Source organism: Mus musculus, chromosome 14 (assembly GCF_000001635.26).
Source record: "Mus musculus strain C57BL/6J chromosome 14, GRCm38.p6 C57BL/6J".
NCBI classification, from domain to species: domain Eukaryota; kingdom Metazoa; phylum Chordata; class Mammalia; order Rodentia; family Muridae; genus Mus; species Mus musculus.
Window position 1 is genome coordinate 57,979,554 of NC_000080.6, and position 27,639 is coordinate 58,007,192.

General features: G+C 43.2%; 1 protein-coding gene and 1 long non-coding RNA gene across 3 annotated transcripts in view; one reads left to right on the top strand and one right to left on the bottom strand.

The window, feature by feature from the left end:
- The window catches only part of Micu2 (mitochondrial calcium uptake 2), an 83,017-nt gene extending 63,274 nt beyond the window's left edge, over nucleotides 1-19,743 (bottom strand). The window contains exon 1 of one of the 2 annotated variants that reach the window (XM_006519484.4): nucleotides 19,477-19,743. In XM_006519484.4, the coding sequence (XP_006519547.1) occupies nucleotides 19,477-19,686 (210 nt within the window). In that variant the 5' untranslated portion in view covers nucleotides 19,687-19,743. The remainder of the gene's footprint in view (nucleotides 1-19,476) is intronic. The other variant, NM_028643.3, reaches the window with a different exon arrangement.
- Nucleotides 19,744-19,758: 15 nt separating this feature from the next.
- On the top strand, nucleotides 19,759-24,152 carry 3110083C13Rik (RIKEN cDNA 3110083C13 gene). The gene is made up of 2 exons (NR_166770.1): nucleotides 19,759-19,909; nucleotides 23,427-24,152. It is a non-coding gene; the product is annotated as an RIKEN cDNA 3110083C13 gene (long non-coding RNA).
- Nucleotides 24,153-27,639: the final 3,487 nt, after the last annotated feature.

Sequence of the window (27,639 nt, forward strand, 5' to 3'; positions counted from 1 at the left end):
GCTGCACTGTAACTTCTGTGATCTAAACAAAGAGCGCATGGCTTAAGTTAAAAATCTCAACATGACCCTAAAATATGACCAGTGTCACTCATTTCAATTTAATTAAATAATGTTTTCCTTAAGAAACAGTTGAATTACCTTGGCTTCTTCCCTATAAAACAGCAGGTAAACACTAATGTGTGAACTTTTCCTATAATTACTAACATCAACCTACTTAACAAACAGCACATCTCCTGTGACAGAGCATCAAGCAGAGATTCAGAAGGCTCTCTACTTCCTAGGGACTGCAGTGGACAGCAGCAGCAGCAGCATTTACCTGGTGCGTGTACAGTAAGAATAACAGTTAAACTCCAATCATTATTTTTGCAGGTTAGTCAATTAATCAATCAATCAATCAATCAATTAATCATGGCATTTTAGTTTTCTGTTTTTTATAAGATACACACTGGACTAGTATATTTAAATATTTTTGCAAATAGATTTATGAATAAAGCTAGTAACAGGTTTGGTATCAGGACATCTGTGTGAGGTGTGGGCCCTTCTCCCTAGGCATCTAAGGAGATGCTGAGCAGTCAAGAAGGAACTTTTGTGACAGAGATTCTGATCTAATAGACGAACCACAGGTAGTCATGCAAACAGCTCTTGGGAAGTAGAGCTTAGGGGAGCTGGGAATGTTGTGGGGACTAAGTCAGGAACAGAAGCCTCAGGTGGGGACCACAGCACTTGGGATAGTGTGTCCTGCAGTTTGGAGCAAGGAAGGGCTGGATTAAAGGATTCCCTCCCCCTTCCCACCCCTTCCTGGAACAGCTGCAGTCTGGCCATGGCATCTCCTAGCTAGGGCTGCAGAAGGAGAGTGACTCATTCGGAGGTTATTTTGCCCTGTGCTCCGCATGCTCCCACATTCTCAGTTCTCTCTCATCCCTCACAGCCTGCATCCTGACCCTTGGCCAACGGCTGTGGGCTTCATTTTTTCCCTCAGCTTAAGAGGAAACAGTGAGGTGGCTTTTCAGAGTTTACTGCTGACCAGTGACAGCGATCTCAGTACCCACACCTAATTCCATAAAACCCTGAAATTATTAAAAAACAACAAACAACCTGGCATGTATGTTGACTGCATATAAATGAGAACCCATTCAAAACAAAACAGGAGTAGAAGTTCTAAAACACTTCCAGGTAAATGGCAAGATTATGAAAGCTTAAATGTATTCAGTCTAAGTTTCACTAAAGAAGTACACACATGAAGAAAAAGAGAAAAAAACAAAGACAAAGCCCACGTTTCCACTGATAGTGCATTCTTTAATGAGTTGGCTTCCATGTAAGAAGCTAACCTATAAGGCACTGTGGGTCGCAGTTCTGACTGCTGCTGTCAGGACTGCTGGATAACTGATCTGGATTGCTGGCGTGTCCTTTGCCAACACTCACACCGCTGCCTTTGATCGACTTCAGTGATCCTTTCCAGAAGACACATTGACCATTTATTTGCTTCTGACTGTAATGAAATGCGTGACAAAGTTAGGCACGCAATACAGTGTTCCTCGTCTTTCCCCCACACTGGGTAACTTCCTTGTTAAGAATTAATTTACTTCCTCCAAGAGTCCTTCCTGGGGTAAGCACCTGGGCTAGGTGTCCTTGTGAGGACATTTTTTTTTTTTTTTTTTTTTTGAGGACATTTTTTTAAATCAGTGCTCCAATGCCCTGTATTGGAACTGTCTGCCCTTACTGGAGTACTCCAAGGACAGGAAATGCCTTGTCTCTCTTGCCCCACTGTCCAGCACATAGTTAACACTGTTCGTGCTATGAAGACCGATGGATCTTTGTGAATTGTAACCAGTTAAATTTAAAGTGTGCTGTTAAAAATAACTAAGAAAGAGTTTAGTTGGGCTGGAGAGATGGCTCAGTGGTTAAGAGCATTGACTGCTCTTCCAGAGGTCCCGAGTTTATTTCCCAGCAACCACATGATGGCTCACAACCATCTGTAACGAGATCTGACACCTTCTTCTGCAGTGTCAGAAGACAGCTACAGTGTACTTAACATATAATAAATTAAATCTTAAAAAAAGAGAAAGAGTTTAGTTTCAGAACCAATATAGTAAAATCTGTTTTTATGTATAATTCTCAACATTTATAATGTATTAAATTTATAATGTATTAAAAGTTTTAGCTACCTTGTGTGTTCTGCCACATGGAATTTCACTAACTATCCACACACAGAAATAAAGGCTCTTTGTATTCATTTTATTACAAACACAAATTATGCATACTTAGTACTGCAGATTTTCATATGCTTTCATAAAAGGAAAAGAGGAAAGGCAGCCATGGACAGGTGGTGGCTGTGCTGACGACACCAGAGGGTACTGCCTTGGTTCTGCTTAGCACAGGGGCCATGAAATGACCCTCTCGGAAACAGGACGCTCGGAACCTGGATTACACCAGCTGTCTCACACCCCCGTAAATCTCAATGAATGATCTGATGCTACCATGCTTAGTTTAGGCCTTAATGGATTTTTCCCACTGCTTCATCTTTGAGTCTTCGGCAGCCTGAAATACAATCTTCCCGAAACAGCTCTATGAGGATACATCTGCAGGAAATGAGCAGAGGAGCAGCACCCGCAGTACCGAGACGCTGTTCACATTCTGTGGACTCATAGCAGAGTCCCCAGCCATGCAAAGGCTACATGAAGCACAGGCTACACGTGTGCAATGCAAATAGCAGAGAACAGGATTTTACCGCACACTGGTGGATTACTTCTCGTTCAGGCAAAGACCTCTCAGGCCCTGCTGTGCACAAAGGCAGTAAAGCCTCCTAAGCTCAGGACCTACCATCCCCCCCTGCCCCGCCACCTTTCAACAGAGCTCATGATGACATACGCTTGCTTTTAGGAATTTTGAAGATACTTTGATACGGATTGTTTTAAAACTCTGTAATAGAATTTGCTGTATAATCCCTGAAAAGGAAAAAAAAAAAAAACAAAAACAAACAAAAAAAAACCTTCTTGGCTTTAAGCAAAACAAAAATAAAACTGCTCAGCAAGTGAGCCAGCCTCCTTTAACGGGCGCTACCGCGGCTAGGATTCAGTCTCTGCAGCTTTTATAAATGGGGTCACATGGGCAAATGTGAGCTCTTCACCTTAAGCGCAGACACAAGGAAGCAGCAGCATAAAATTGCCAGAGAAGCTGAGCTACGTCTCACACCTGCATCTCAGTCCTTGGGATACTGAGGTAGCTGGTCAGCATGAGTTCCAGACCAACCTGGGCTACAGTGGGATCCTGTTTCAAATAACTGTTTCAAACCAAAGTAACCCCAAACAAAACACACACACACACACACACACACACACACACACCAAAACAAAACAAAACAACAAAAATCTGCCAGTGATTCAAGAACCAAGTTTGGGGAGCTGGTCAAAAGGAGCCTGGGCCAAATGAAGCTCTTCAGAGTTATGCCAATCAAAAGAAAACTAAGAACAATTTCCTGAAATGCTTCAAAATTAAAAAACAAAAACAAAAAAACCTATTTCTTTTCTCTCTCTCTCTCTCTCTCTCTCTCTCTCTCTCTCTCTCTCTCTCTCTCTCTCTCTTTCTTTCTTTTTGGAGACAGGGTTTCTTTGTGTAACAGCCCTGACTGTCCTGGAATTCGATTTATAGTCCAGGCTGGCCTCGAACTCACAGAGACCTGCCTGTCTCTGTCTCTGCCTTCCAAATGCTGGCAGACATGCCAGCACGTACCACAACTGCCTGGCTAAAGCCTATATTTTTTAACAGTTTATTTTTAATTACATGCGTGCACATGTGTGTGTGTGTGAATATGTAACCTGAGTACAGGTATAGGCTCCTGAACTCTTACATTAGAAACAAAGCCAGTGAGGTGGAAAGATGCCCAGTGGTTAAGAGCTCTTACTGTCTCAAAAAACCAACAATAAAAAGAAGCAAAAGCAAACATGTAAGTTGTTACAAACTGAAAGGGTAGAATGTGGACAGAGCCGGCATTTGGGTCATCTTTCTCTTATTTTTTTCTCATTTATTATTTCTACTTGTGTTTGAGTGAGAGTGTGTGCGTGCGCACACCATTCCACAGCATGTGTGTGAAGGCCAAGGGTCAATTAGTGGGAGTCCTGTTTTTCCTGCCATAACCCCTGGCTCAGGGTTTGAACTCTTGTTCTTGACGGCCCAATCTGTCTCTTAAAAGTGTTGGTAAATCTATCCCTGTTCTGGTGATAATCAAGAGAATAATGCAGGCTTGGGGAGAGAGTGGCACAGACACTTGCAGCGTTGAGTAGAGCCTAAAGCTTTGAAATGGTTCAGGCACCAGATTTGCCCCATGTCAAGCTGCTAGTTCCTTGCTAGTGATGTAGCAAAGAGTAACTTTGAATTTTTGAAAACTTGGGTGGATTTTGGAACTTTGTTTAAAATTAGTTTCTAAATATTTATAGAGTATTGTGTGGATAGTCTCTTTTTTAAAAAAATTATTTCTTTTTATTTTATGTACATTGGTGTTTTGCTTGCATGTATGTCTCTGTGAGAGTGTGTCAGGTCCTCTGGAATGGAAGTTACAGAGAACTGTGAGCTGGCATGTGGATGCTGGGAACTGAACCCAGGTCCTCTGGAAGAGCAATCAATGCTCCTAACTGCTGAGGAAAGAGGAAAGGTCACTCAGCTCCTGGCCTCACAGTGACCCCACCTGCCCACTTGGAGCAGAGAAGCCATTCTCTCCTACAGACAGGAGCATACTGTGGAGACTCAAATGCTAAGAATCAGGAAGGCAGAAAGATGGATCCTAAACACTGAAAGCACAGGCCCTGACCTTTCACTGTGTGGCAAAATGTCCAGATTTCTCATCCTTTTTCAGAGATGTCGCCCGAGTCAGGGAGATGCAAAACAAATTTGGATGCAGTCTCACACGAAGACTTGCATAATTCTGACTTGTTCTCACTCTGTTGTTTCCTTGGTCCTAACAAAACCACTGTGGATGCCATCCTCATTGCTCTACATGTAAGCAGATGTCAGGATGAGCAAGGTTAATAGAGCTTTACAAGACAGGCACTGAGGGAAACACAGACAAGGGAGAGCCAGGACACACGGAAAGGTGCTTCTCCAAATAGGCCTGTACAGTGTACAGTGTCTGCAACTACCATAATTACTACATTCAGAGTTAAAAGCTTTATTTTCATAATAGGACTGAGTGTGTGTGTGTACGCGAGTGTGTGTGTGCAGAGCCACACGATGCTCAAGTTGGTCTTGAACCTGGTATGTAATGAAGAATGACCCTGAACTATTGGGTTGTTTCTCAAGTGTTGTGAGTACAGAGTTGCACTACTATCCCTGGCTTTCTTCTATAATAACAGACAGTAATTCATTCGTTATCTTTTTTTTTTTCTAATCTTTCGACTATTTGTGAAGTCTCTGGAAAAAAAAAAGCAAACCCTTTCCACATGATCTCACGGACTCAGAACATGGTCTAGTCTGCATACAGTAACACACTTGAGGTTCACCGTTTCTGCTCTGAAGTCTTAGGACATATCTTTGCTCTTTCCTGGTTCTTAAAATCTTGTCAGGTTTTAAATAAATTAAAGGAAATCTTTCTATTTAAGGTATAGCTCCTAAAGTTTAAGAGTAACTAGTCTTTTCAAGTTATGGCTGGAGGTGGAATTTATTTTTTTCATTCCTCCTAAATTTTCTATAATATATACATATGCCAATAAAAGAGGAGATGTAAGTAATTTTTAAGGAAAAAAAATCCAACATCTCTGGATCTTTTCCTAACATATTTCAAGAATTGTCAGTAATTATAATATTATTTTAGTGTTCCAAAAAATAACTGTCATGGCTGTAACATAAATTTACCTAATCACTGCTAATGGTCAAATCTACTGACAAAACACCAAGCCCTAACTTAAAAAGGAAAGAAGTTGTAGTGTTGAATATGAAGTTATAGAAATAGGATTAGTCAGCACAGAGTTTCTGAGAAAGTGTCTTTCTGGAACATACTATCCTGATTGTCCTTGTCACCCCAACCCATGTTGTTTCTTTTACGTGTAAGAGTGTCTCCATCCACTGTAACTGGAATTACAGGTGGCTCTGAGCTGAGCTGTGGGTGCTGAGGACTAAGCCCAGTTCCTCTGTGAGAGCAGTGAGTGCTCTTGACTGCTGACCCATCTCTCTAGCCTCTTGATCCCAGTGGTTTGTGTCCAAATTCCAATGCTTCCTTCTTACTTTTTCTGCTTGTCACTAAACTATCTTTTACACCTAGTACATCTGTGTGAGACCTACCAGAGGGGCTAAGGAAGCCTTTCCACACAGGTAGGATGCTGGCCTGGCTAACCACATGATGCTAATCAGATGAGCCTTTTGGCACTCAGCTGGTTACTGCTTTCCCTTGGCAGTTACAGCTCCACCTCTGGGGCACCCACTATGCTACCCATAGACAGAGGAGTGCTGCTGTACCACCAAATAGCAGTGCACGGATCAGACTTCAATCCTGGAGCAATCCCTAGCATCCTGTCAACTCCAGGGCTGTGGGTGTAAACATGGCAGAGATGCCTTCCTACGGATCTGTTTTTGATTTAAGCTGGACTCTTAATTCAGTGATTATGGTTAAGTGAAACTGAAAAAGACTCTGCTTTAAAAATGCAAAGATGTGACTTAATCTCTTGATATCTACGCTGCATAAGCCACAGAAAGCAACCCGTGTACAGTTTCTTGTACATAATCCCAGAGTAGACAGCCAAGCTTTAGGCTGTGCCTGGCATACCTGGAGCAGTGTGTTGTGTACCCCTATTCTCTCCACTTACATTTACCTAACTTAAAAGCTGATTTCCATTTCCTAGGCACATAGCAACTAAGAGATTGAGGACAAAGATACCTGGAATCTTAAGGCACGACACTCCTAGTATATAACATTATGGAGCATACAATGTGGGTAAAGGTAAGATTGGATAAGGCCTTATTCATAGTAATTCCAACTTTTACTCTACCTATCATACACTTATGGAACTTTCATAGATGGAAACGAACATTTTTGTATCACCAGATGTACTAAAATAAGATTCACAAAATATTAAAGTTGTACTGAAATCCAGACACATTAATAATGTTACCTATAGAATGGGTTATTATAGATTTGTTACTGTTCAGGATACGTTTATGCACTGGAAGCCCTGACATATGCAGTCTATGAAACACGTTACAGCAAAGCAGGAGCAACCTCTTTCTTGGGCTCAGTGAAACAAACTGAGCTGTGAAAGGAAAGAGGGGATACCTTCTGCTTTTATCATTATCATTTGCTTTTCTCTTTTCCTTGGTCCCACAGGAAATATCCTCCAGAGACGTTCAGTAAGACAAACCAGCATGGCTCTATAATGATGCAGGGAAGACAGGCTTTGATTCATGCAGGACAACCAGCTAAGCCAAATCACAGATTGCCTCTAATTACAGGAAGAGCTGTGCCATCTTTCTTTTCATAGTCTAGCCATTTACACTGATTTTTTTGACTTTCATTTGGGCTTATTAACATCAAAGGTTGTCAGCATTTATCTGTTTCCAGTCATTCTTACCTGAGGCAGTAAGATAAAAACAAAAACCAAAAGCCGCCCCAAACTTCTCTGCACTCGTTAGAAAGATTTATACATTCTCTGGCCTTACAATGTTTCATGGTTATCAAGCTTCTGTATGTTGCTGTAATTTTGTTACCAGTGGCACAGTAGTTTAAATGAACACAAATACACCCCAGCACAGGGCGGTAAGTTTCAGTTCTACTCACTGTCAATGTCTTACCATCTTTTTACTCCGTTGCACAAAAGCACATACTACAAATACAAGCACTCCTTCACTCTTCTTGTCCTGCGCTCCTGTCCTCTGCTGACTGCACGTCTGTGCTCCTGTCCTCTGCTGACTGCACGTCTGCGCTCCTGTCCTCTGCTGACTGCACATGTCTGTGGCCCTGACCTTATGCTTTTTGGTGAGACAAGCATTCTGCTTCAGCAAAGACTAGAGACTGTCACTCAGGGGACCACCGTATTTATTAGAGGGACCCGACAGTAAACTCCAGTCACAGGATCAGTTATGCTTCTACGTGAAGTGTATACCAAGCCTGTTTCCCTCTCACCTTGCTGAGTTGTGGCTCACTTGAAGCACAACCCAGGGTCTCACAGCATTAGCCGTTCTGACCTGTATTTCTCCCTTAGAGCCCATACCCAGCAACAGTGCTTTTCTAAGTCACTGCAGATCCTTCCAGGATCAAGTCAGCCTAAGCAATATCTAAACTTAGTAGGACAGGGCAGCATCAGCACCCGTGGGATGATGCTTAGCACTGCCTTCTGAGATAGGGAGGGATCTTTGGCTTATGACAAAAGTAAATTGGACTTTCTCTTTATTTTAATGCTCAATGAAGCCTTGAAGTAGCTCCCCATAGAACTTTACTATTTAGTGAGAATGTAACCCTTTTTAACTCTGCAGTGAAGAAACCTGACAGACTCCCTCACCATAGGACGGACAAACCAGGAGACAGCTAGATTCTGGACATCCTGATCTGAGGCGCTGTAAGGACAGTGTGCTTTACAGGTATTCCTGACAAAAGGACATAAACCACAAGGGGCATTCTAAGCATTAGCCACCACTCAGTGACAGGAGAAAATGCTTTAAGAACAGGAGGTCTGAAGCTAGCCGGCTAGCCCACTAACTCTGAACTAAGTGTAGCCTTTTTTGTTCTTTTTGTTTGCTTTTCAAGACAGGTTCCTGGTTGTTCTCAAACTCACTCTGTAGACCAGGCTATCCTCAAACTCAAGGATCCACCTGCCTCTGTGTCCTGAGTGCTGGGATTACAAGAGTACACCACCATGCCCGGCTGAAGTTCAGCCATTTAAGTACAGGGTAAGCAAAGCCTCTACTTATCTAGCTACTCATTTATCTATTTAACAAGTACTTACTGAGCTGGGCGTGGTGGCGCACGTCTTTAATCCCAGCACTGGGGAGGCAGAGGCAGGCGGATTTCTGGGTTCGAGGCCAGCCCGGTCTACAGAGTGAGTTCCAGGACAGCCAGGGCTACACAGAGAAACCCTGTCTCGAAACAAACAAACAAACAAACAAACAAAACAAAAGTACTTATTGAATTCCTACTATTAATCAGGATCTCCTCTAAGTACTGTTAGTAAGATGATGAATGAAAGTAAGGCAGTTATATGTAAATACTGCTGTGGTATGGCTATCAAGTATTCTGTCATAAGGCTCATATGCTAAAGGCTTCATTGTCAGCTGATGGGCTTTGAGAAGGGATTGGTTGACTCCACTGACGAGTTCATAGGAAACTGGGGTATTAGAAAGTGGAGCCTAGGTAGAGGAAGTAGGTTACTGGAGCTGTGACGTTAGTTTTTCTTTTGCTATCAATTCCAGTCTGTATTGCCCAGCTAGGGTTGGGAGTGGGGTCTGCTTTGGCATGTGGTCAGCCTACCAGAGGTCACAGGATCAAAGAAAAATGACTGCCTATAAATTGCCAATAGCTCCTAGATGGGGTGGGATTTTGTCTACAGGCAGCCCTGCCCTCCTAACCCGCCACTGGGCTTTTGTGTAGGTGGAGCTTTTGTTAGAGGTCTTGTGTACGCTGCCACAACTGCTGTAAAGCCACTTGTGCAATTGTGCTACTGTTTGAGAAAACACTGACTCTCTGATATTTTCCACCATCTCTGGCCATTACAATCTTTGAAGCCCTCTTCTGAGAAGATCCCTTACCCTTATGGGGAGGGGTGCGTCATTCATGCCCAGTAAAGGTCTTGGAACTCCACAATCTCTTACTCTTTGTACATTGACCAGTCAAAGGTCTCTGCAATCTACGCAAGAGGCTTGTTTGATGAGAGCTGAGAAAGGCTGACTTATGGGTATGACAATAAATCATCAGGAGTCATTTTAGTGCTATCCATACAGCAGAACAATAGTATTGGGTTCTCCCCTAGAACCTATTTAGCCAGAGGTTCTTGGTCCTTTTCAGGGCCAGGTATGAGTTTCATCCATGGAGTGGACTTCAGACCCAACCAGAAAAGTGGTGGTCACTCCCATAACCCTTGTACACTATTGCACCAGTGGGCATATCCAGTCAGGCTGGTTGGAAGAAAAACTTAAAGGGGAAATCCTGTCATCACACTGACCTAGACTGGCAGGTCATTCTTCAGGGACAGATTCCTGAAGGTGGACCAGGTGATGAGAAACAAAGAAGACAGGAAAGAAGGTCTTGTACAAGCTATGACTTAGTGAAGCAAGTTAATTAAGAAGAACAGGATCTTATAGTTTCCACAGGGAGAAATGGAACAGAATCAGCAGAAAGCTACCATACAATGGGACCAAGTCAGCAGGAAGCTAATCAAGCAATGTTGCATGAAGGGGAACACAGGGTATCTTAAGTATATCATAGGCCAAGTGCTCAGTGACCTTGGGACTGAGAGCCATAGCATTTAAAGGGGTAGAAAATCAAGTTCTCAGGAGTCAAAACTGCAGTTCTCTCAAGGCCCTGGCGCCAGGCCAATACTAGCCTTTCTAAGCACACTCCCAATTTTAGACAAGATTCTTTCTCCATAGATCAGGGCCTCAGGAAAGGCCTTGGATCCTAACATCAAACTTGCTCTTGTCCCATGAACCTACTACTACAATGCTCTGCCTCACTATGGGCCCATGGCAATGGGCTCAATGACCAGAGTGAAACCTCTGAAACTGTGAGCCAAGATAAGGCCATTCTCCTTTGCTTTTTCCTAGTGACAAAAACTGATGGACTCACTTTGGAAGACACTAATAACTAAATGAGAGCATAGGCTGGATAGAATTTTAGCAAGTATTGGATCTTGACTTTCTTTTTTGACAAAGTCTTGCTATATAACCTAGACTAACTTGGAATCTGAGATCCTCCTAAGTTCTCTGCCTCCCAATTCTGATATTAGTAGACTCTTCCTGCCTGTGCCACTTGAGTGCTGGGCAAGAGACCCTTCTGACAGACAACACTGAGGAGGACTGGCACAACAGAAACTAAGTGTCACTGTGGGTGCCAACATTTTAAAATTAAAAGCCAGGTGGTGGGGGTTCATATCTTTAAGCCCAGCACTCTCAAGAAAGAGGCAGGAGGATCTCTGAGTTCAAGGCCAACATGGTCTACAAAGAGAGTTCCAGGCCGACCAGGGCTATACAAATTAGTCCTGTCTTGAAAAAAAAAATCAAGAGTAATTCAAGTGTCCTACTACTGCTGCAGCCCATCTTGATGCCACTAAAATGCTTAATCATAGTAAAGAGTGAAGTGATACTGAAAATTAAAATATATGTCTAAAGATATGAGTCATGGAGGTGGCGTAGGGGCACAGATGCAAAGATCATACTAGTACATCATTGGTAAGGGATGCTGACATTGGGTAATTTTATTATGCCTGCCAGATATTTACAAAGGCCTACCTTAAAGGTGTTTGTTACAGGACGTAAGAGGGCAATTGCACATATGAACTCACAGCAACTCTACAGTGTGCACAAGAACCAGGCAAGCTCGAGCCAGACCAAATCCCCGAAGAGATGGGGAAAGGGGTGTGGAGGGAGAGTCAGTTTTCTTTCCCGTTTTTGTCTTTTTTAGACAGAGTCTCTTTACATAACCCTGCCTATTCTGGAACTACGTAGAACAGCCTGTCTAGAACTTAGAGAAGTCTCTGCCTTCTGTATGCCACCATACCTAGTGACAGTCAGTTTTCTTTAATGGTGTGACACCTTGTCTATCAACTACACTCCAATCCAGGCCCCATAGTGTAGCCATCTCTATCTGAAGCAGAGCAGCTGTTGACTACCTGTCTCAGGAGACTCTCAGAATATTGAGTCCGTTGAGTTCTCTCATGGGGAAGGAAGATCACCAGACTCTGCCCTGGGATTCCAGGCACACCCTCCCATAGCCTCACACACTAGCTATGTTTGATTCTGCCCCAGCTGTGCCTGGCCTTGGGAGATGCTCAGAGTATATACAGAAGGTAGGAAGTTAAATGAAGTAGGAAACTCCATCTGCAGCCTTTAGGAGGTTGATGCCCATGCTAAGGTAGGACTTTTCAGCTATATGACTATTCTGCCACCACCAGTGCTTCTGCAACTGAGCAAAACAAATTTACTAACTTATTAGGCTGGACTGATGGAACTCTTCCTTTGGTTTTCTGTGCTCTATCTAGGGGAATAGGCACGTGTTCACATCCCTCCATAAGCTCACATATTAAATCCTTTGCTATGTGTAGTCAGCTAAGAGCTTGGTCTCCTGAACCCTGGGGAGCTGTCTTCATTCTACAGCAGTTATTCATGTATTGTTTCTCAGCTCCTCAGCCACTCTTCCCAGGTCTGGTTCATGACACTGGGGCTGGAGTTTGTGAATTCCTCTCCTTTGCCAGCTGGAAAAACTTTAGCCTGTCAATAGAGGACAGTTGACAGACTAAAAGACACCAGAAATAGAAAGGCATTTGTTCCTATGTCCCAGTCTATCTTATTTATTCAGAGATGGAGCCCAAAGGCCCACATCAAAGGTCAAGGCCACTTCTGATGGGTAGGTACAATGGCTTTGGCTACATCTTCAGGAAAATATCCTTCACACCCTGGGATTTCCAAACAGCTGTACTGAGCATCTTCTACAGCAAATCCAGAGACACCTTACGTTACCCACAATTCAACTATAGTGATTATGAAACACTGTGGAGCTAAATGACTGTATAGATCAGTTAGCCCACTCACCCTTTCTGGACATGGCAGGTGCCTATTGGTAGAAGGCTTACTATCCATGTGGTATCTATCCATGACTGCTGCAGAGGCTGACTTTCAGCTTTATGTGCCCCAACACCTCCTTCCTCTAGTGTCCACTCTTCCTTGCCTAGAGGTAGATAGCTATTTTTCAGCCCTGCTACTTCTCTGGGTTTCTTTCTTCTAAAAAAAATTTAAGGGCATTGCAAAGATACAGATTTTATTCTATAACCTTCAGTTGAGGTGAGCAGTGTCACACAAATATAAGCATTTAACAAGAAATTAGACAAAAACTCCATTCATTGTGTTCTGTGTGTATACATGTGTATGTCTGTGGGGGTCAGAGAATAACTTGTAGGAACCCCATTCATTGACTGTGTTCTGTGTGTATATGTGTGCATGTCTGTGGGGGTCAGAGAATAACTTGTAGGAACTGGTTGTCTTCTTTTGCCATATCTGTCGCAGGAATTGAGCTCAGGTTGTTAGGCTTAGTAAATGCTCCTTTACCCAGAGCCATCTTGCGAGTTCCCAGATTTAACCATTATACGACACCAAAATATATTATTCAGCTGGCTTTTGCCATATGTCAGGACTATTTAAATGAAAAAGTGCCGGTTGTGGTAGGGGTTTGCTGAAGGAGGTAGAGGCAGGAGGATAACGAGTTCAAGGCCAGATTAGGCTACACATGGACTGGGGAGATGGCTTATCAGTTAAGAACATTGACTGTTCTTCCAGAGGTCCTGACTTCAATTCCCAGCACCCACATGGTGGCTCACAACCATCTGTAATGGGATCTGGTGCCCTCTTCTGGTGCATCTGAAGATAGATTCAGTGTACTTACATGTAATAATAAATAAATCTTTTTAAAAAGTTAAAAAGTAATCTAATCGGTCTGAGGTTTATCAGTGGAAGCCTCTCAATTTAGTTGGAGTGAAGTCACTGACTTTACTTGAATTCTTTAGTTGATACTTGCTATATTAAATGTGATAGCAAAAGACAGAATCTTGTAAAAAGACACATACATATAAATGCTAATAATATAATGTTAAAATCTCAAGAGATGAATTTTAGACTTTTGAGAAATTACATATTTATTAGGAGTAAGGCCTTATCAATTTATCTGCTTATTCAGTTAAGTATTTGTAGCATTTCTATTCCAGTCACAATACCCTGAGGACAACAGCAGAAGAGGGCACAGTGCCCTCCTTATTGTGAACATGGCATGGCACGTCTGTGGAGGGCATAGTGTCCTCCTTATTGTGAACATGGCATGGCACGTCTGTGGAGGGCACAGTGTCCTCCTTATTGTGAACATGGCATGGCACGTCTGTGGAGGGCACAGTGTCCTCCTTTTTGTGAACATGGCATGGCACGTCTGTGGAGGGCACAGTGTCCTCCTTATTGTGAACATGGCATGGCACGTCTGTGGAGGGCACAGTGTCCTCCTTATTGTGAACATGGCATGGCACGTCTGTGGAGCTCCAAGAGTGTGACTGAGTCTATATGGGACAATGGGGAATTGCTCTATGCTGCTGTCTGACTTTTCTATCAATGCTAGCCCAACCAAAGCCCTTTATTAAGCAGCACAGTTCAGTTCATTCCATCACTGTTCTATGTATCAATATGCAGAGATGAAACAGACAAATGGCCATTCCACTAGAAGACAAAATACACACATAAGATAATTCCAAAGGGAAGAAAAGAAAATACTGATTCATGGAGAAGTTTGTAAGGATTCATAAATAGAAATACAACTAAATCTACTAAGGGGAATAAAACACCAATGAATCTATATAATAAGGGATGTGGACTTACCCTTACTTAGAATATAGAAATACAGTAATGTCCACTGTTAAACCAAATAACTTGACTATTTAAATAGTAGAAGGCAAGTGTTTTCATTGAAAACCAAAAAAAAACAAAACAAAACAAAAAACTGAAACGAAGCCAAGGAAACGTCTAGTATCTAATAATCTATATAACCTGACAAAATTTAGAAGCAACTCACATACTGAAGAACCCTAAAGCAAATTCTACCACAAACTTCTGGCAGGAGCAGCACTGTTAGCCTATTGTACTCACTGTATGTTTTGAAACAGCAGAACCACACTTAGATAGCACACATGTAGTTCAGCCTCTGTACAGCTTCTTCTGTACCTTAGTCTCCTGATTAAGGTGCCACCATTTCCCAATTACTGAGAGAACGCTGTAACTCGTTTTCAGTTCACTCATTTTCCTAAGGTCTCGATACTCTTCCCACAGAGGCAACCAAACATTATATAGCTTGAGAGGATGGCGGGCATGGCAGGAATTGCAAGGTAACACTCTGAGATGATGTAACGCTTATAATAGTAAAGTAACATGTCTATCATGACAGAGTTGGAGACTGTAAAAGGCTCCTGATAGGCTTCTTAAACTTTTCCAGTCCTGATCCTTTTTCACTGAAACTGTTTTTTACAAGACCCTACCTAGGTATAGAGGTATGTAAAACAGGTATATAAACCATGTTATCAAACTGTCTTATAACAACTATCTTTTTTTAAAAAGGGTTTGTTTGTTTTGCTTTTTTAAGATTTATTTTATGTATGTGAGTACACTGTGCCTTTCACAGAGACACCAGAAGAGACAACAGATCCCATTACAGATGGTTATGAGCCACCATGTGGTTACTGGGAATTAAACTCAGGACCTCTGGAAGAGCAGTCAGTGCTCTTAACCACTGAGCCATCTCTCTAGCCCCTAACAACTGTTTTTTATACATTTTTATGATTTACTCAAGAGAAAAGCGAATCTTTGGGTAGGGATGGGAAGATGGCTCGGTTGTTAGAAGTACTTGCAGCAAGCAAGAGGACCACAGTTCAGATCCCCAGAGTCCATCCAGATGCCATAAATGTCAGGTCAATTGGATATGGCGGCCTGTACTACCAGTTAGAAAGGCAGATGGGTTTCTCAGAGCAATCTGGCTAGCAAGATCAGACAGAATGTGCAAGCTCTAGGTTTGACTGAGAGACCCTGCCTCAAAGAATAAGGTGCAAGAGTGACTGAGGAAGATTCCTGACATCATCTCAGACTTCTACATACACACCCATAAACACATGCACACATAAATGCAAACTACACACACACACACACACACACATACACACACACACACACACGGGGGGGGGTAGGGGGAGAGGCACAGAGAGAGACAGAGAGAGAAAACAAGAAAAAGAATTTAAAACAATGGACTTTCGAGATGGCGCACTGGGTAAGGGCACTTGCTACTCAGACTGAAGACCAGAGTTTCGAGCACTAGACTCCCATGATGAAGGAAAGAACAGACTACAACAGAACTCTATACACACAGAGCAGTTGGACTCACACATATGAACACAAATGAATGGAATAAAAAATTTAAAAGTAGTTAATAAGATAGATGTGGTCCTTAAATCTTGGCTGGAGATCTTGCCCTGCAGGGTGTAGTGTATTTCCAATGTTTTTCTGAAGCTGACTGATAGATACTTTGCTTTTTTAGTTATCAATGCAAACATACAACACACACACACACACACACACACACATACACACACACACACACAAGTATTTAGGGATGCTTCAGAAATTGTTGGAAATTATGTCCTAATTACAAGCAAGATTCATGTAATGACTTTCTAAGATCAGTAACTTAAAAATTTCATATCAAATATTTAAACACAATACAATGAACAATATAGTAATTTGATACACACTAAAAAATGATGGTAGAAACACAGTAGATTTGTTTGTTTTTTGTTTTTGGTTCTTAAACCACTATGTTTCTGTAAGAGCAGAAATCTTTGTATGTATAGTAAAAAAAAAGCCACTGCAATTCATTATACACAATTGTCTGGAAATAAAGCCAAAGTGTTCAGACCCTGGATACTGTGTGTTTAGAACAAGGTTCCAGGGAAGTTACATATAACACCAGTGAGTACTGCTACAAACACCTGCGATGCAGTGTGTTTTATGTTTGGTTTCCCCCTCATTGGGTGCTTAGAACCTTTTATTCTTGGCTTTTGCTTTTCTTTTCTATAATCCCACACCCAGTTATGGCCTCATATGCAAGCTAGTATGAGGGCGCCACCCGCAGTTAAGCAGCTGCTCTAGTGTGCCTTGTTTGTACTCCTAATTAGATAAGTTTAAATCACTGGGTACTGGAAACAAAGTTACCTCTTCTACCTAGAATGCTTCCTGTGGGACTGGGGGTGAGGGTGAGGGTGAGGGTGGAGGTTCCAGTGGTAGGTGTCCAAGACTACAGAACTCCTGCAATGGCTTCCTATAGTCCTTAAGATAAGAAGTCCCACTAATATGGCTTAGGTGATTTAATGACACTCCAGGTCCCTGCACACACTGGTCTCATAGCTCACACTTTTGCTGAGTTAAACTTTCTTGTAGATCTCTGAGCAGATATTCCAATTACCTACACTCTCTTTCTGCCAAATGACTCCCAAGCAGCTCCAGGATGACCATTTATTTCTCATCCCTTCAGGAAACCAGGAGTGTGTTGGGTGCTCTTCTAGGACCCTTCAACGGCAGCCAGCATTACAATATTGGATTAAAATTGCCCTCTGCTGTTAGACTTAAGTAAGCTGCCTTTCTAACACTCCTTGTGCATGCCTTGGTACACAGGACTTCAATAGTTATGATGGAAAGATGGGTTACAACCTGCCAGCTGCTTTATAATCTGGATGTCTACTGCTGACCCACACAAACCACCACAGGGGGAAAAAGAAAAGAGCAGGGCACCATTAACACAAGCTCTCCATTTTTATTGGAAAAGTCATTTTGTGTGATGAATGAAAATGAAAGCTAGTCTCATTATTATACTAGATCCACATATATGCAGTAAATAAACATAAAAGAAAGCTGTATGCACTCATGTGACCAAACGGTGTCCAAGGATTAATAGGTGCCCCTTTTAGGAAAATACATTCAAATTACTGCCCTAGAGGGGGAGATTTCAAAACACAGTAATGCTGACTGCAGTAGTTCTCAGCCACTGTAGAGGAAGGGATGCTCACTGTAGGAGTGAAAGTAGAAAAGCCGGGGTTTCAATTAGTCCAAAGAGCAGACCAAGCCGACTTGTGTCAACAGAACTTAGAAAACAATTGATAATGAGTTTGGGTTTCTTTAGTTAGGTGGAAGGTTAAAAAGAAAATGAGCAGGCTAAGTGAGGAAACGCTCAAAATACCACATTGGTGTGAATGATAAGCTGAAGTTACTAATTTAAAGGGAAACAGGCTAGAAGGGAGCCAGAACACAAAGGAAACCAGAGAAAAATCTTAGAACTCAAAGGAGGTGAAATCAGCTTATAAACTGTGGAGGGAATGTGGGTGGGAATTAAATTTGGTTCCTAGATAGTGAGTGAGTCACTGGCTGAAGTTTTTTGAGTTAATAACAAGTCATGGATTGTGACTAAGGTGGCTCTATATTACAAAAATTTAAATGTGGGGGGCTGGGATGTAGTTCAGTAGTAGAACACTTGCCTACTATATTGGAAACTCAACACCAGCAAAAAACAAAACAAAACAAAACAAAACATGAGTTTATTATCCTAGGCACTAGTAGTTTTGGATGTTAAAGTAAATACCACAGGGGGACTAACCTAAGGTTCTGGATAGGATGGAATTGAATATGCAAACAGAAAAACCAATAATGAACAATAAATTTGGTTGACATAGAATGAACAAAAATGTTGGGGCTGGAGAGATGGCTCAGTGGTTAAGGGCTCTTGCTGCTCTTATAGAGGGCCCAGGTTCAGTTCCCAGCACTCTTGTGGTCCCTTAGGATCACCTGTAACTCTAGTTCTAGGGGCCCAATGCAAGCTTATGGCATTTGGGCATCAGGTCTGCATTCAGTGTACACACATACACGCAGGCAAAACACTCATACATATAAAATGAAAACAAATCACAGAAAACATTAAAAAGTAGTCTATAATGCTTGTGTAGCTTTTTCCACCTCTGATGTGGTGTGAGGTTGGAGTCAATGTTTGTATAAACTGTTCAATAATCAAACAGTTACCAACCTTTAATCTGTAAGGTATGCTTTTCTTTTTGTTGTATTTTAATGCTTGAGTTTTCCCACTAGAACTAGGTAACAGAAACCTAGCAAATAAGGAAAATAAAAAACTGCTTTTAATTTTAAAAACCCTAAAACCCAAAACACTGAAATGCCTCTCTCTATAAAAATCTTAGAGAGTACATTCAAACTTTCCAAGGTTTTACAAGACCGGGTTCATCTTGAAGTAGGGTACTTAACATTTGCATCCTGACAGCTCAGGTTTAGGAAAACTTGTTTTGCCGCGTAGGCGGGGTCCACTAAAACATTACGGTTTCGACTTATGTAACAGCTGTCATTGGAATTGATAAAATCTGCAACTATCAGCTGTTTAACTTTTAGAGTTGATATTCTCTAGACTGGGGGGGTGTGTGGCTCACACAGTAGGTCGACGCCACCCTTTTCAACAAAGAAGCGACCAGGGAACTCTTTAACGATGCAGGCTAACTAAGGGGTGCCCAGCCCCCGCAAACGTCAAGGACCCTTCTCCATCCACCAGGTGGGCAGAGGCGTGCCCCAGCCACGCCCACACGCATCCCGGGCGGGGCCTCCCGCCGCCTCCTCCCGGAACCCCCCAGGCCCTCCAGGCTCGTGCCAGGCGCCTAGGGTCTCCTGTGCCTCCGCCCCCCTCCCAGGGGTGCCTGAGGGCGGGGCCGGGCTGAGCCGTACCTGCGCCGACACCGTTCGGGAGCCCTCGCGCGCGGCTGCTTTCACGCGGCCGTGATGCCATGCCGCTCCTGCGCCTGCCAGGGCTACCCCGGCCACAGCCGCTGCGAGAGGGCCGCGAGTCGGCACAGCTCGTCGGCCGGCCGCGAGCCCGCGCCGCAGCCTTCCGCCCCAGGCCGCCAGCCAAGCGCTTCTTCCCGCAGCCGCCGCCATCTTTGCGGAAGCGCCCGAGCGTCGCGCCCCGCCCTCACCGTCTGTTGCCCGAGAACAGAGTTGGGCTCTCGCGAGAGCTCATCACCCTCCACCGTGCTCTGCGCGTGTGTTGCTAGGTGTGGCTGCTTCCTCGACGTTCAAGCGTGGTTTTGAGGTGACCCTCGGCTCCGGTGACAGTTTCCAAGGCAAAGGACATGAGTTAGCTGGTTAACTGTCCTAACAGGTCAGGTCACCACTGTGGGCCAAGAAGGGGCTGCAGGGATGGCTCAGGGGTGAAGGGTGCTTGCTGCCCTTCCAGAGCACCACAGCTGGATTCCGGAGACTTAAGGCCACAGATAAGTCCAGCTCCAGGGCATCCAGCGCCCCCTTCTGGTCTCTACCCCCCCCCCCCCATGAAATTAGACTAAAGGAAGGGTAATAGATTCTGGGTGGAATATATTGGACAAACTAGATTAAGAATAGGGACTAAGAAGGGTGTTGATGATAAATGCGGAATCAAATTAGATTTAGCATGGTTTTTCAGTCGATAGACTTAAACATAGCATCTTTAGCTCTCTCGGGAAAGCCTATGTCAGTCGTAAGTGGGCACATTTAGAGCTGGAGAGGGAAACACTTCTAACAGTAAGCGGCAGAGGGTGCTGGGTATAACCACTGTGGGTGTTGATGCAACAGTAGAATTTCATCCTCAAAGAGGCTAGGGTAAGGGGCTGAAAATATTGACGATATTATATTTGCCCCAAATGTCACATGTCTGATTATAGTGAGTCACTTGAGACAGTTGGTTCAGTGGATAAAGGCACTTCATGCCAAGCCTGCCTACCTGAGTTAGAAGTCAGAGAAGAGAGTCCTATAAGTTGTTTTCTGACCTCTGGTCTGCGCAGTGAGTTCCAGGCCACCCATAACTACATAGTGAAATCCTGTGTCAAAAGGAAAAAAGGAAAGAATATGTGTACATGCTCACCCTTACAGATCTCCGTTTTTTATAGCTAAATGCCCTTTATATTTATTTATCAAGACTCATTTTTTATGTGTATGCCTCTGTGTATTTATGCCACATATGGGTGGGTGCCCCCAGAGTCCAGAAGAGGGTGTTGTAGCTGGAGATAGAGGCAGTTGTGATCAGCCTGATATGGGTGCTGAGAATGGACCTCTGGTGCTCTGGTAGAGCAGAGAACACTCTTAACTGATGAGCTGTCTACTCAGCCCCTAAAATTTGGTGTTTGAATGAAGTAAAATGTACAGGACGTTAGCATTTTGACAACATTTGCATGTACAGGTCAGTGCTGTCAGGCCCTATGCATGGCATTTAGCAACAGCCATTATTTTTCTTTGGATTTTTTTTTTTTTTTTGTAATCTTTCAAAGCTGGCCAACACTTTTCAAGGGCCTATCTCTGTTTGTCTGCTCCTCCCGAGCGCCTGGTCTTTCATTTCTGTTAAACAATATCTGATCCAGACTTCTGACAATGATTTTCTTCAGATCTCCCAGACAAAGCCACTGTATTGTAAACAGTTGCTATTTATTGTATGTTTCCTTTACATTTTGTTCTTACAAAATATTGACTCGTAGCTGTGATCCCACATGGGACTAACAGTAGGTGCACACCTGCTCCATGCCCCTGTCACCAGCCCCCTCTTCCCTCCCCCGCTCATCTTCTCTATGGCAGATGTGGAACACGACCTCAGGGCTGGATGTTCTTTTGGTGGTAGAAAGGATTTCATCCTGGCAGAAAGCTTGGCTTCTGTAGCCTGGGGTCCTCAATTCTTCCTTACCGCTACTGAGTAAACTTAACCTTCCCCTTGTTCAACCTCTGACCTGGCCTCAGACTTAGAACCTTTACTTGGGTGTGTATCAGTTTGATGCCCATGTCAGAGGTGCCAGAACTCCTGATGTACAACAATGGCCATTTCGATGGGTTAACGAAATAAAAATAAAGAAATAGTGAAAGCTGCCATACCAAGTCTAATTTGAGAAGTTAGAGGAAGCCACCTGGATTGTTATTATCCTTTCTTAGTCTGTGCTTGCTCCACCCCAGCCAGTATGTTCTAACGTGAAGTCAGAACTTTCTCACTTTGTCCCAGGTGCCAAAACCTTTCCACCGTGCCTTCCTAGCAGGGAAGTAAGCAGACTTACTGTGCATAGACCTCTCAGCCAGGCCTTACTGTTTGTGTTCCGGCCCTGCCACTGACATCACTGTGATTTAGGGCACCGAGGCTCAGTTTCCCATCTGTAAACAGCCCTCTCAATTTCAGATGGGAAATGAAATGGGATAACTTAGAGGAAGTGATTAGCCAAATGCCTGGCACATGGTGCACTCTCGACAGATGGGAATTCATCTTCCTTAAGATTTGGCTTTCTCCTGCTCCATCATCACAAATGAGCTTGACTACATGCCCATGATCCCAGATCACTAACCCATGTTAATCCGCCCAGACTTCCTGCCTTTTTGTATCTCACCTGATGTGTTTCTGCAGGCTTATTCGCACGGCTGCTAGATTTACTGGATCTTGACATGCATACTGTTGTTCTGGATTGCTGATGTGTGGTTGGTTTCTGACTCTTACGTGTTGAGACACAGTGGATATCTTATCTTATAGCTTAGTCTCACTTTCCAGAAGCGTCTTCTTTATCTGCTTCAAGCTGTCTAATTTGCATAGTTCCACCACCTACTTATTGGAGTCCATATCTACTACTCTGTCATGGCCCCAAGTCCGAGATAGGTGCATACTCCTGTTACATCACTCAACATATTTAAAACATCCTTCCCCCCACAGTTTGACATCCTCATAGTCGAGAATGTCTTTTGTTTTTCTGGCACCTAACAGTGTCCAGCACACACTAGACATTCAGTTAACATATGTGGATAAATGAGTGGGTATGAAAACCACTGGTGAGATGTTGGGGAAATCATTTCTCAGTCTGGGGAGACATGCAGACAGTCTATTGCTCTTTTGCTCTAATTATTTTTTCAAAACAAAAGCCTGGTTAGATTTGCAGATTTTACTTTAAGGTGGAAATCTTTGACCTTACTTGGAAAACTGCTTTGTAATTAATTTGTTTTCATGTTCCAGGTCCAGCTCCCTAAAGCTTCTAGTTAAGAATTAATGGATTCAAACTTTACTTTTGCAGAGGAAACCAAGTCTTTTAATAGACCCGATCTCTAGCCAGCTAACCATTCTAAGTATGAACTGTCCCTGGCAGCTGCTGACTATATTGGTCTTTTGGGGCCCTGGCTTTGTTCATTTCTTCATCCCCAGCTATAGAAAAAGCCCTGAGCTGGGGTGTATTTTCAACCCTGCAGTTTATAAACCAGTCCCCAAATAAGGAACTGCTGCTGCTTCAGCTGTAACACCCAGTCTGTTTTAAAATGATAATTGGAGAGAAACAGAATGGTACCATGGATGGTTTGAAAATATTGTTCTCAACTCACTCACTCGGGGCTCTTTCTCTGGGGAAGGGACAAAAGTGATATGGCAGAAAAGACTATCACGGGTACGCTTTGCTCCTGCCACTGGCAAGGCTAGGCAGATTCTACAATAGTGCCAGATGGCCCTTTACCATTGGGCTGCATGCAGAGGAAGGGTGAGGGGTAAAATGTAAGGTGACTACATAGAGTGTATGTTTATGAGGCTTGCAGTAGAAGGGCTGGGTTGGAGTTGACCTAAGTGGGTGGGGTGGGATGGACAGGATGCAACAGTTTCCACAGTGTGTACATTCATGTGCTACTTAAAAATTCCACAGATCTGACTGAGGACTGGAGAGAGAGCTAAGTGATGAAGAGCACTGGACACTTTTGCAAAGGACCTGGGTTCAATTTGCAGCACCTGCATGATGGCTCACACAATTCTATCATGGCAGTCCTTCTGACCTCTGCAGGCACAGCATACATGTGGTACCCAGACATACATACAAGCAAAACACCCATAAGCAAAAATACACCCCCAAGTTAAAAATATGACACATTCCTAAAGGCAGTTCCACTGTCTGAGTCTCCTGAATACTGGCAGTACAGACTTGTGCCACCATGCTCAATGCCATTACCAGCTTAAATGACCATGGCTGTACATGTGGCCTCTGAAGTCCGAAGTGTTTTCCTGCTGCACATGGCCCTCTTGGAAAGAGTTGTCAGCCCTCTTGACCGTGAGCACCTCGGACTGTGGCCTTGTGTCCTCTCACAGCCCTGAGGCTGACCTCTGCAGCGCACACTTTTCACCCCATGCCTGTCTGCTGCCTGCCCAGGCCACATTGACTTTTCTCACCAGTGACTTTCTGTAAATTATCTTCCTAACTCCTGACAGCTGGTAATGTAACTTCCTATGAATTGCTGGTCCTGAACAGAGAAACCAACCAGTTCTAACTGAGGAGGGCATTGTACTTGTGTAACATCTTACAAGAAACTATGAAGTCAAGTGTTGCTTTGATCTTAGCATGCTCGGGATGAATAAAGATTATGATCGGATTCTGCAAGACTGTTTACTGTTGCATTACAGAAGAATGTGCATTAAGATTGATTATCTTTGGTGGAGGAGAAAAATACGGGGGATTCTTAAAAGATAAGTAAAGAGGTCGGGCTCAGTCCAATGTTAATGGAGAAACCAGTCCTTGAATGGACGTTATAAAGAACCATTGCTTAGAATAGTTGGAGGTTGAACTATGTTTATGGTAGATAATTGGGTGGTGGAGGGTATGATTCACTCCCAGAGGCCCTAGATGAGTCAAAAGGATTGCTAATTATGTCTTCTGTGCAGTTTGGGGCATGGGTAAAAATATCTGGGGATCATGATTGATACCAGCATGTGTAGAAATAGGTCAAGATGACATCTCACTGACAGCAAGACAGCCCTGCGGAGAGGAGCCTTTTCTGTGTCTTTCAGGCCCTCCCCTGGTTCTCATTCCACTCCCTTCATCCCAGCTTACGCTCTCATTACCTCGTGCTGTGATGATTGCAAGCGTCTCTTAACGCATGCCTTTGCTCCCAGTCTCTCTCTCCTCCCCAGCATTCCATAGACGGATGTCAGCTGAATCTCCCTAAAACATTTCTTTCAGCATGCATCCATTAGCCGTGTGCTTTAACCTCCTAGGCCTCCATCTCCTTGTCAGAAAGTGAGAAGATGGGTTTCAGTTTATTTTTCCAGTTCGAAAATTTGTGTTCTGTGCTACTCCAAAGGGCTATTTGTTTTTCGTTTGACAAGTTGTATTGAGTGTGAAATATGTGCCAGGCATGGTACCATGCCCCCAAGGGTGAAAAGAGAATGAAGGCTGAGCTCCCACTGTGGTGCCCAGGCCTCTTACAGTGGGCTGTGTCTTCTGTGCTCAACACCTTAAGCGTATCACTCCCATCTATGTGTGTTTATTTGTTTCTGAAGTCTTCACATTTATAACTTAAAGTTTAAAAATACACAGAAAAATTTAAGTTTGGGTGCTGAGGAGAAGACTGTAATAGAAAAGTGCCTGCTGATTGAGATTGAGGTCTTGAGTCTGGTACCCAGAACCTATGTTTCTATTGCAGCATGCAACTGACTCAACACGGTAAGCTTTAGGGAGCAGATCTCTGAGGCTTACTGGCCAACCAGCCTAGCCAATCAGTGACCTCCAGGTTTAGTGAGACACCCTGTCTTGGGTAAGGTGCATAGGGACTGAGAAACACACTTTAGCCTCCATAATACATATGTATACATACATACATATACATATATATATCATATATATATATATATGATATATATAAGCACACATATATACATTCCCATATGCACATTTGCACACTCTCAAGAACATAAATACCATACACATGTTGAAAGATTAAAAATTTTAAATGTTGATACATAGATGAAATCATTTTTACTAAATAAAATTTAAATTTTATTCAGAGGTTCAACGAATGTTTGCTTTGTCTAAAAATAGTAATACTATTTAGTGAAACAAATTTGGCTTGAGGTTTTTTTAGTATGTGTGTGTGTGAATTGTATGTGCATGTTTATGCATGTTAGTTCAGAAGTGTTCATGCCACAGTGCATATGTGTTGTAGGTCAGAGGAAAACTTCAGGTCCTAGATTTTAACCTTGTTATGCCAGGTGTGGTGGTCTGAATGGGAATGGGCCCCATAGGCTTATATACTTGAATACTTGGTCCCCAGTTTGTGGAACTATTTGGGAAGGATTAGGAGGTGTGGCCTTGCTGGAGGAGGTGGTGTGGCATTGTAGGAAGGCTTTGGGGTTCCATAGGCTTGTGCCATTGCTTATGCCCTCCCTCTCTGCCTCCTGCTGTGGGTCAAGGTGTGAACTCTCAGCTGTTCCTTTTGCCACGTGTTTGCTCCACCGTTATGGACTCCTAACCTTTTGTAACCAAAAGCCCGGTTATATGCTTTCTAATATAAGTTTTCTTGGTCATGTAGGAAAGTAACTAAGAGACCAGGCTAGCTGATCAGGAACCTTCTAAAGAGTCCTGGGATTACAGATACATTGAATGGTATCTGGCTTTACATGACTTTTGGGGATCTCAACTCAGGCCTTCATATTTGTGCAGTAAGTGCTGTAAAACTGACCCATCTTCTAAGCCCAGCTTGGAAGTTTTCAGTTTAAGCTTTCTGTGATAAAGACACAAATTCTGATATGATGCTCAATTAATTTAGATATTGCTCTTGAATCACTGTCATAGCTCAAGAAAGCATCATACAGAAATACCTTAATTCAAAAAGAAGGGGTGACTATTGTTAGCCAAAGTAGCAAAGTCATGATATTGTGTCTTTTCAGCCTTTTATAGTGGAATGAAATCTAAATATGGACAAAATTAGAGATAATAAGGTGTTGAGTGTCTGTGTATAATTCATATGACCCTCCTTTGTCAATTGGTAACTCATTGCCAATGTTGTTTTGTCGTCTTTTTCTTGGATTAGATTATATTTACACAATTGTCAGGCTCACTGTATTCATTATTTATTTGTTGTTGCAGCAAAATACTTGACAAAAGCAACTTAAGGAATGGTTTCATTTGCCTCATGGTAGTGGGGAAGTCCCGGGGGCAGGCGCTTGAGGCAGCTGATCCTCACAGTGTCCTAGCAGCCAGGGTGCAGGAAGAAGTCAATGTTACTGCTTGGCTTGCTTTCCCTTTCTACGTAGTTCTGGACCCCAGCCCAGGGAATGGTGCTGCCCACAGCCACTGTGGCCCTTCCTGCCTCAGTGACCAAACTACACAATCTACACAAAAGGTGTGTCCAGAGGCTCATCTCCTAGGTGATTAATGATCCTGCTCAGTTGGTTATATTAACCATCACACGCACATAACCTTACTTTTCTTTGAGACAAGGTCTCATGTAGGTGGTCTGAACTAGCTTTGTAGCTGAGGATGGCCTTGAACTTATGGTCCTTATTCTTCCTGCTCTCCAGTGCTTGCATTGTGGGCATGTACCTCCTTGTCAGGTTTATGAAGTACTAAGGATAAAACCCAGGGACTGTGCATGCAAGGCAAACAGTTTTATCACTGAGCTACAGTCCCAGCTTCAAATAATCTTTGATATATTTCATCAGATTAGAAGATGAAGTCTCAGAAAGAAAAATTCATATGGCATTTCTCTCCTTTATGTTTCTTAATAGCACTTTGTAATCCAATGGGCACATATGACTTCTTTTGGGAAAACAGTTTTATAAATTGTATTAAGTGCTAGGAAGGTGGAGAGACACCAAAGGTTAGAAAGTCCAGTTTGGGGGCTGGAGAGATAGCTCAGTGGTTAAGAACATTTGCTGCTCCTGCAGAGACCCAGGTTTGGTTCTCAGAATCCACAAGGTGACTCTCAACCCTCCAAGATTCAGTGACCCAGTGCCGCCTTCTGACTTCTCCTCTCCTCCTCTCTCCTCCCCTGTCCTCCCCTTTTCCTTCCTATCCCCTCCTCCTTCTCCTCTCCCCTTCCCTCTCCTCTCTTCTCTCATTTTCTACCATTTTGTCCTTTTTCCTTTTT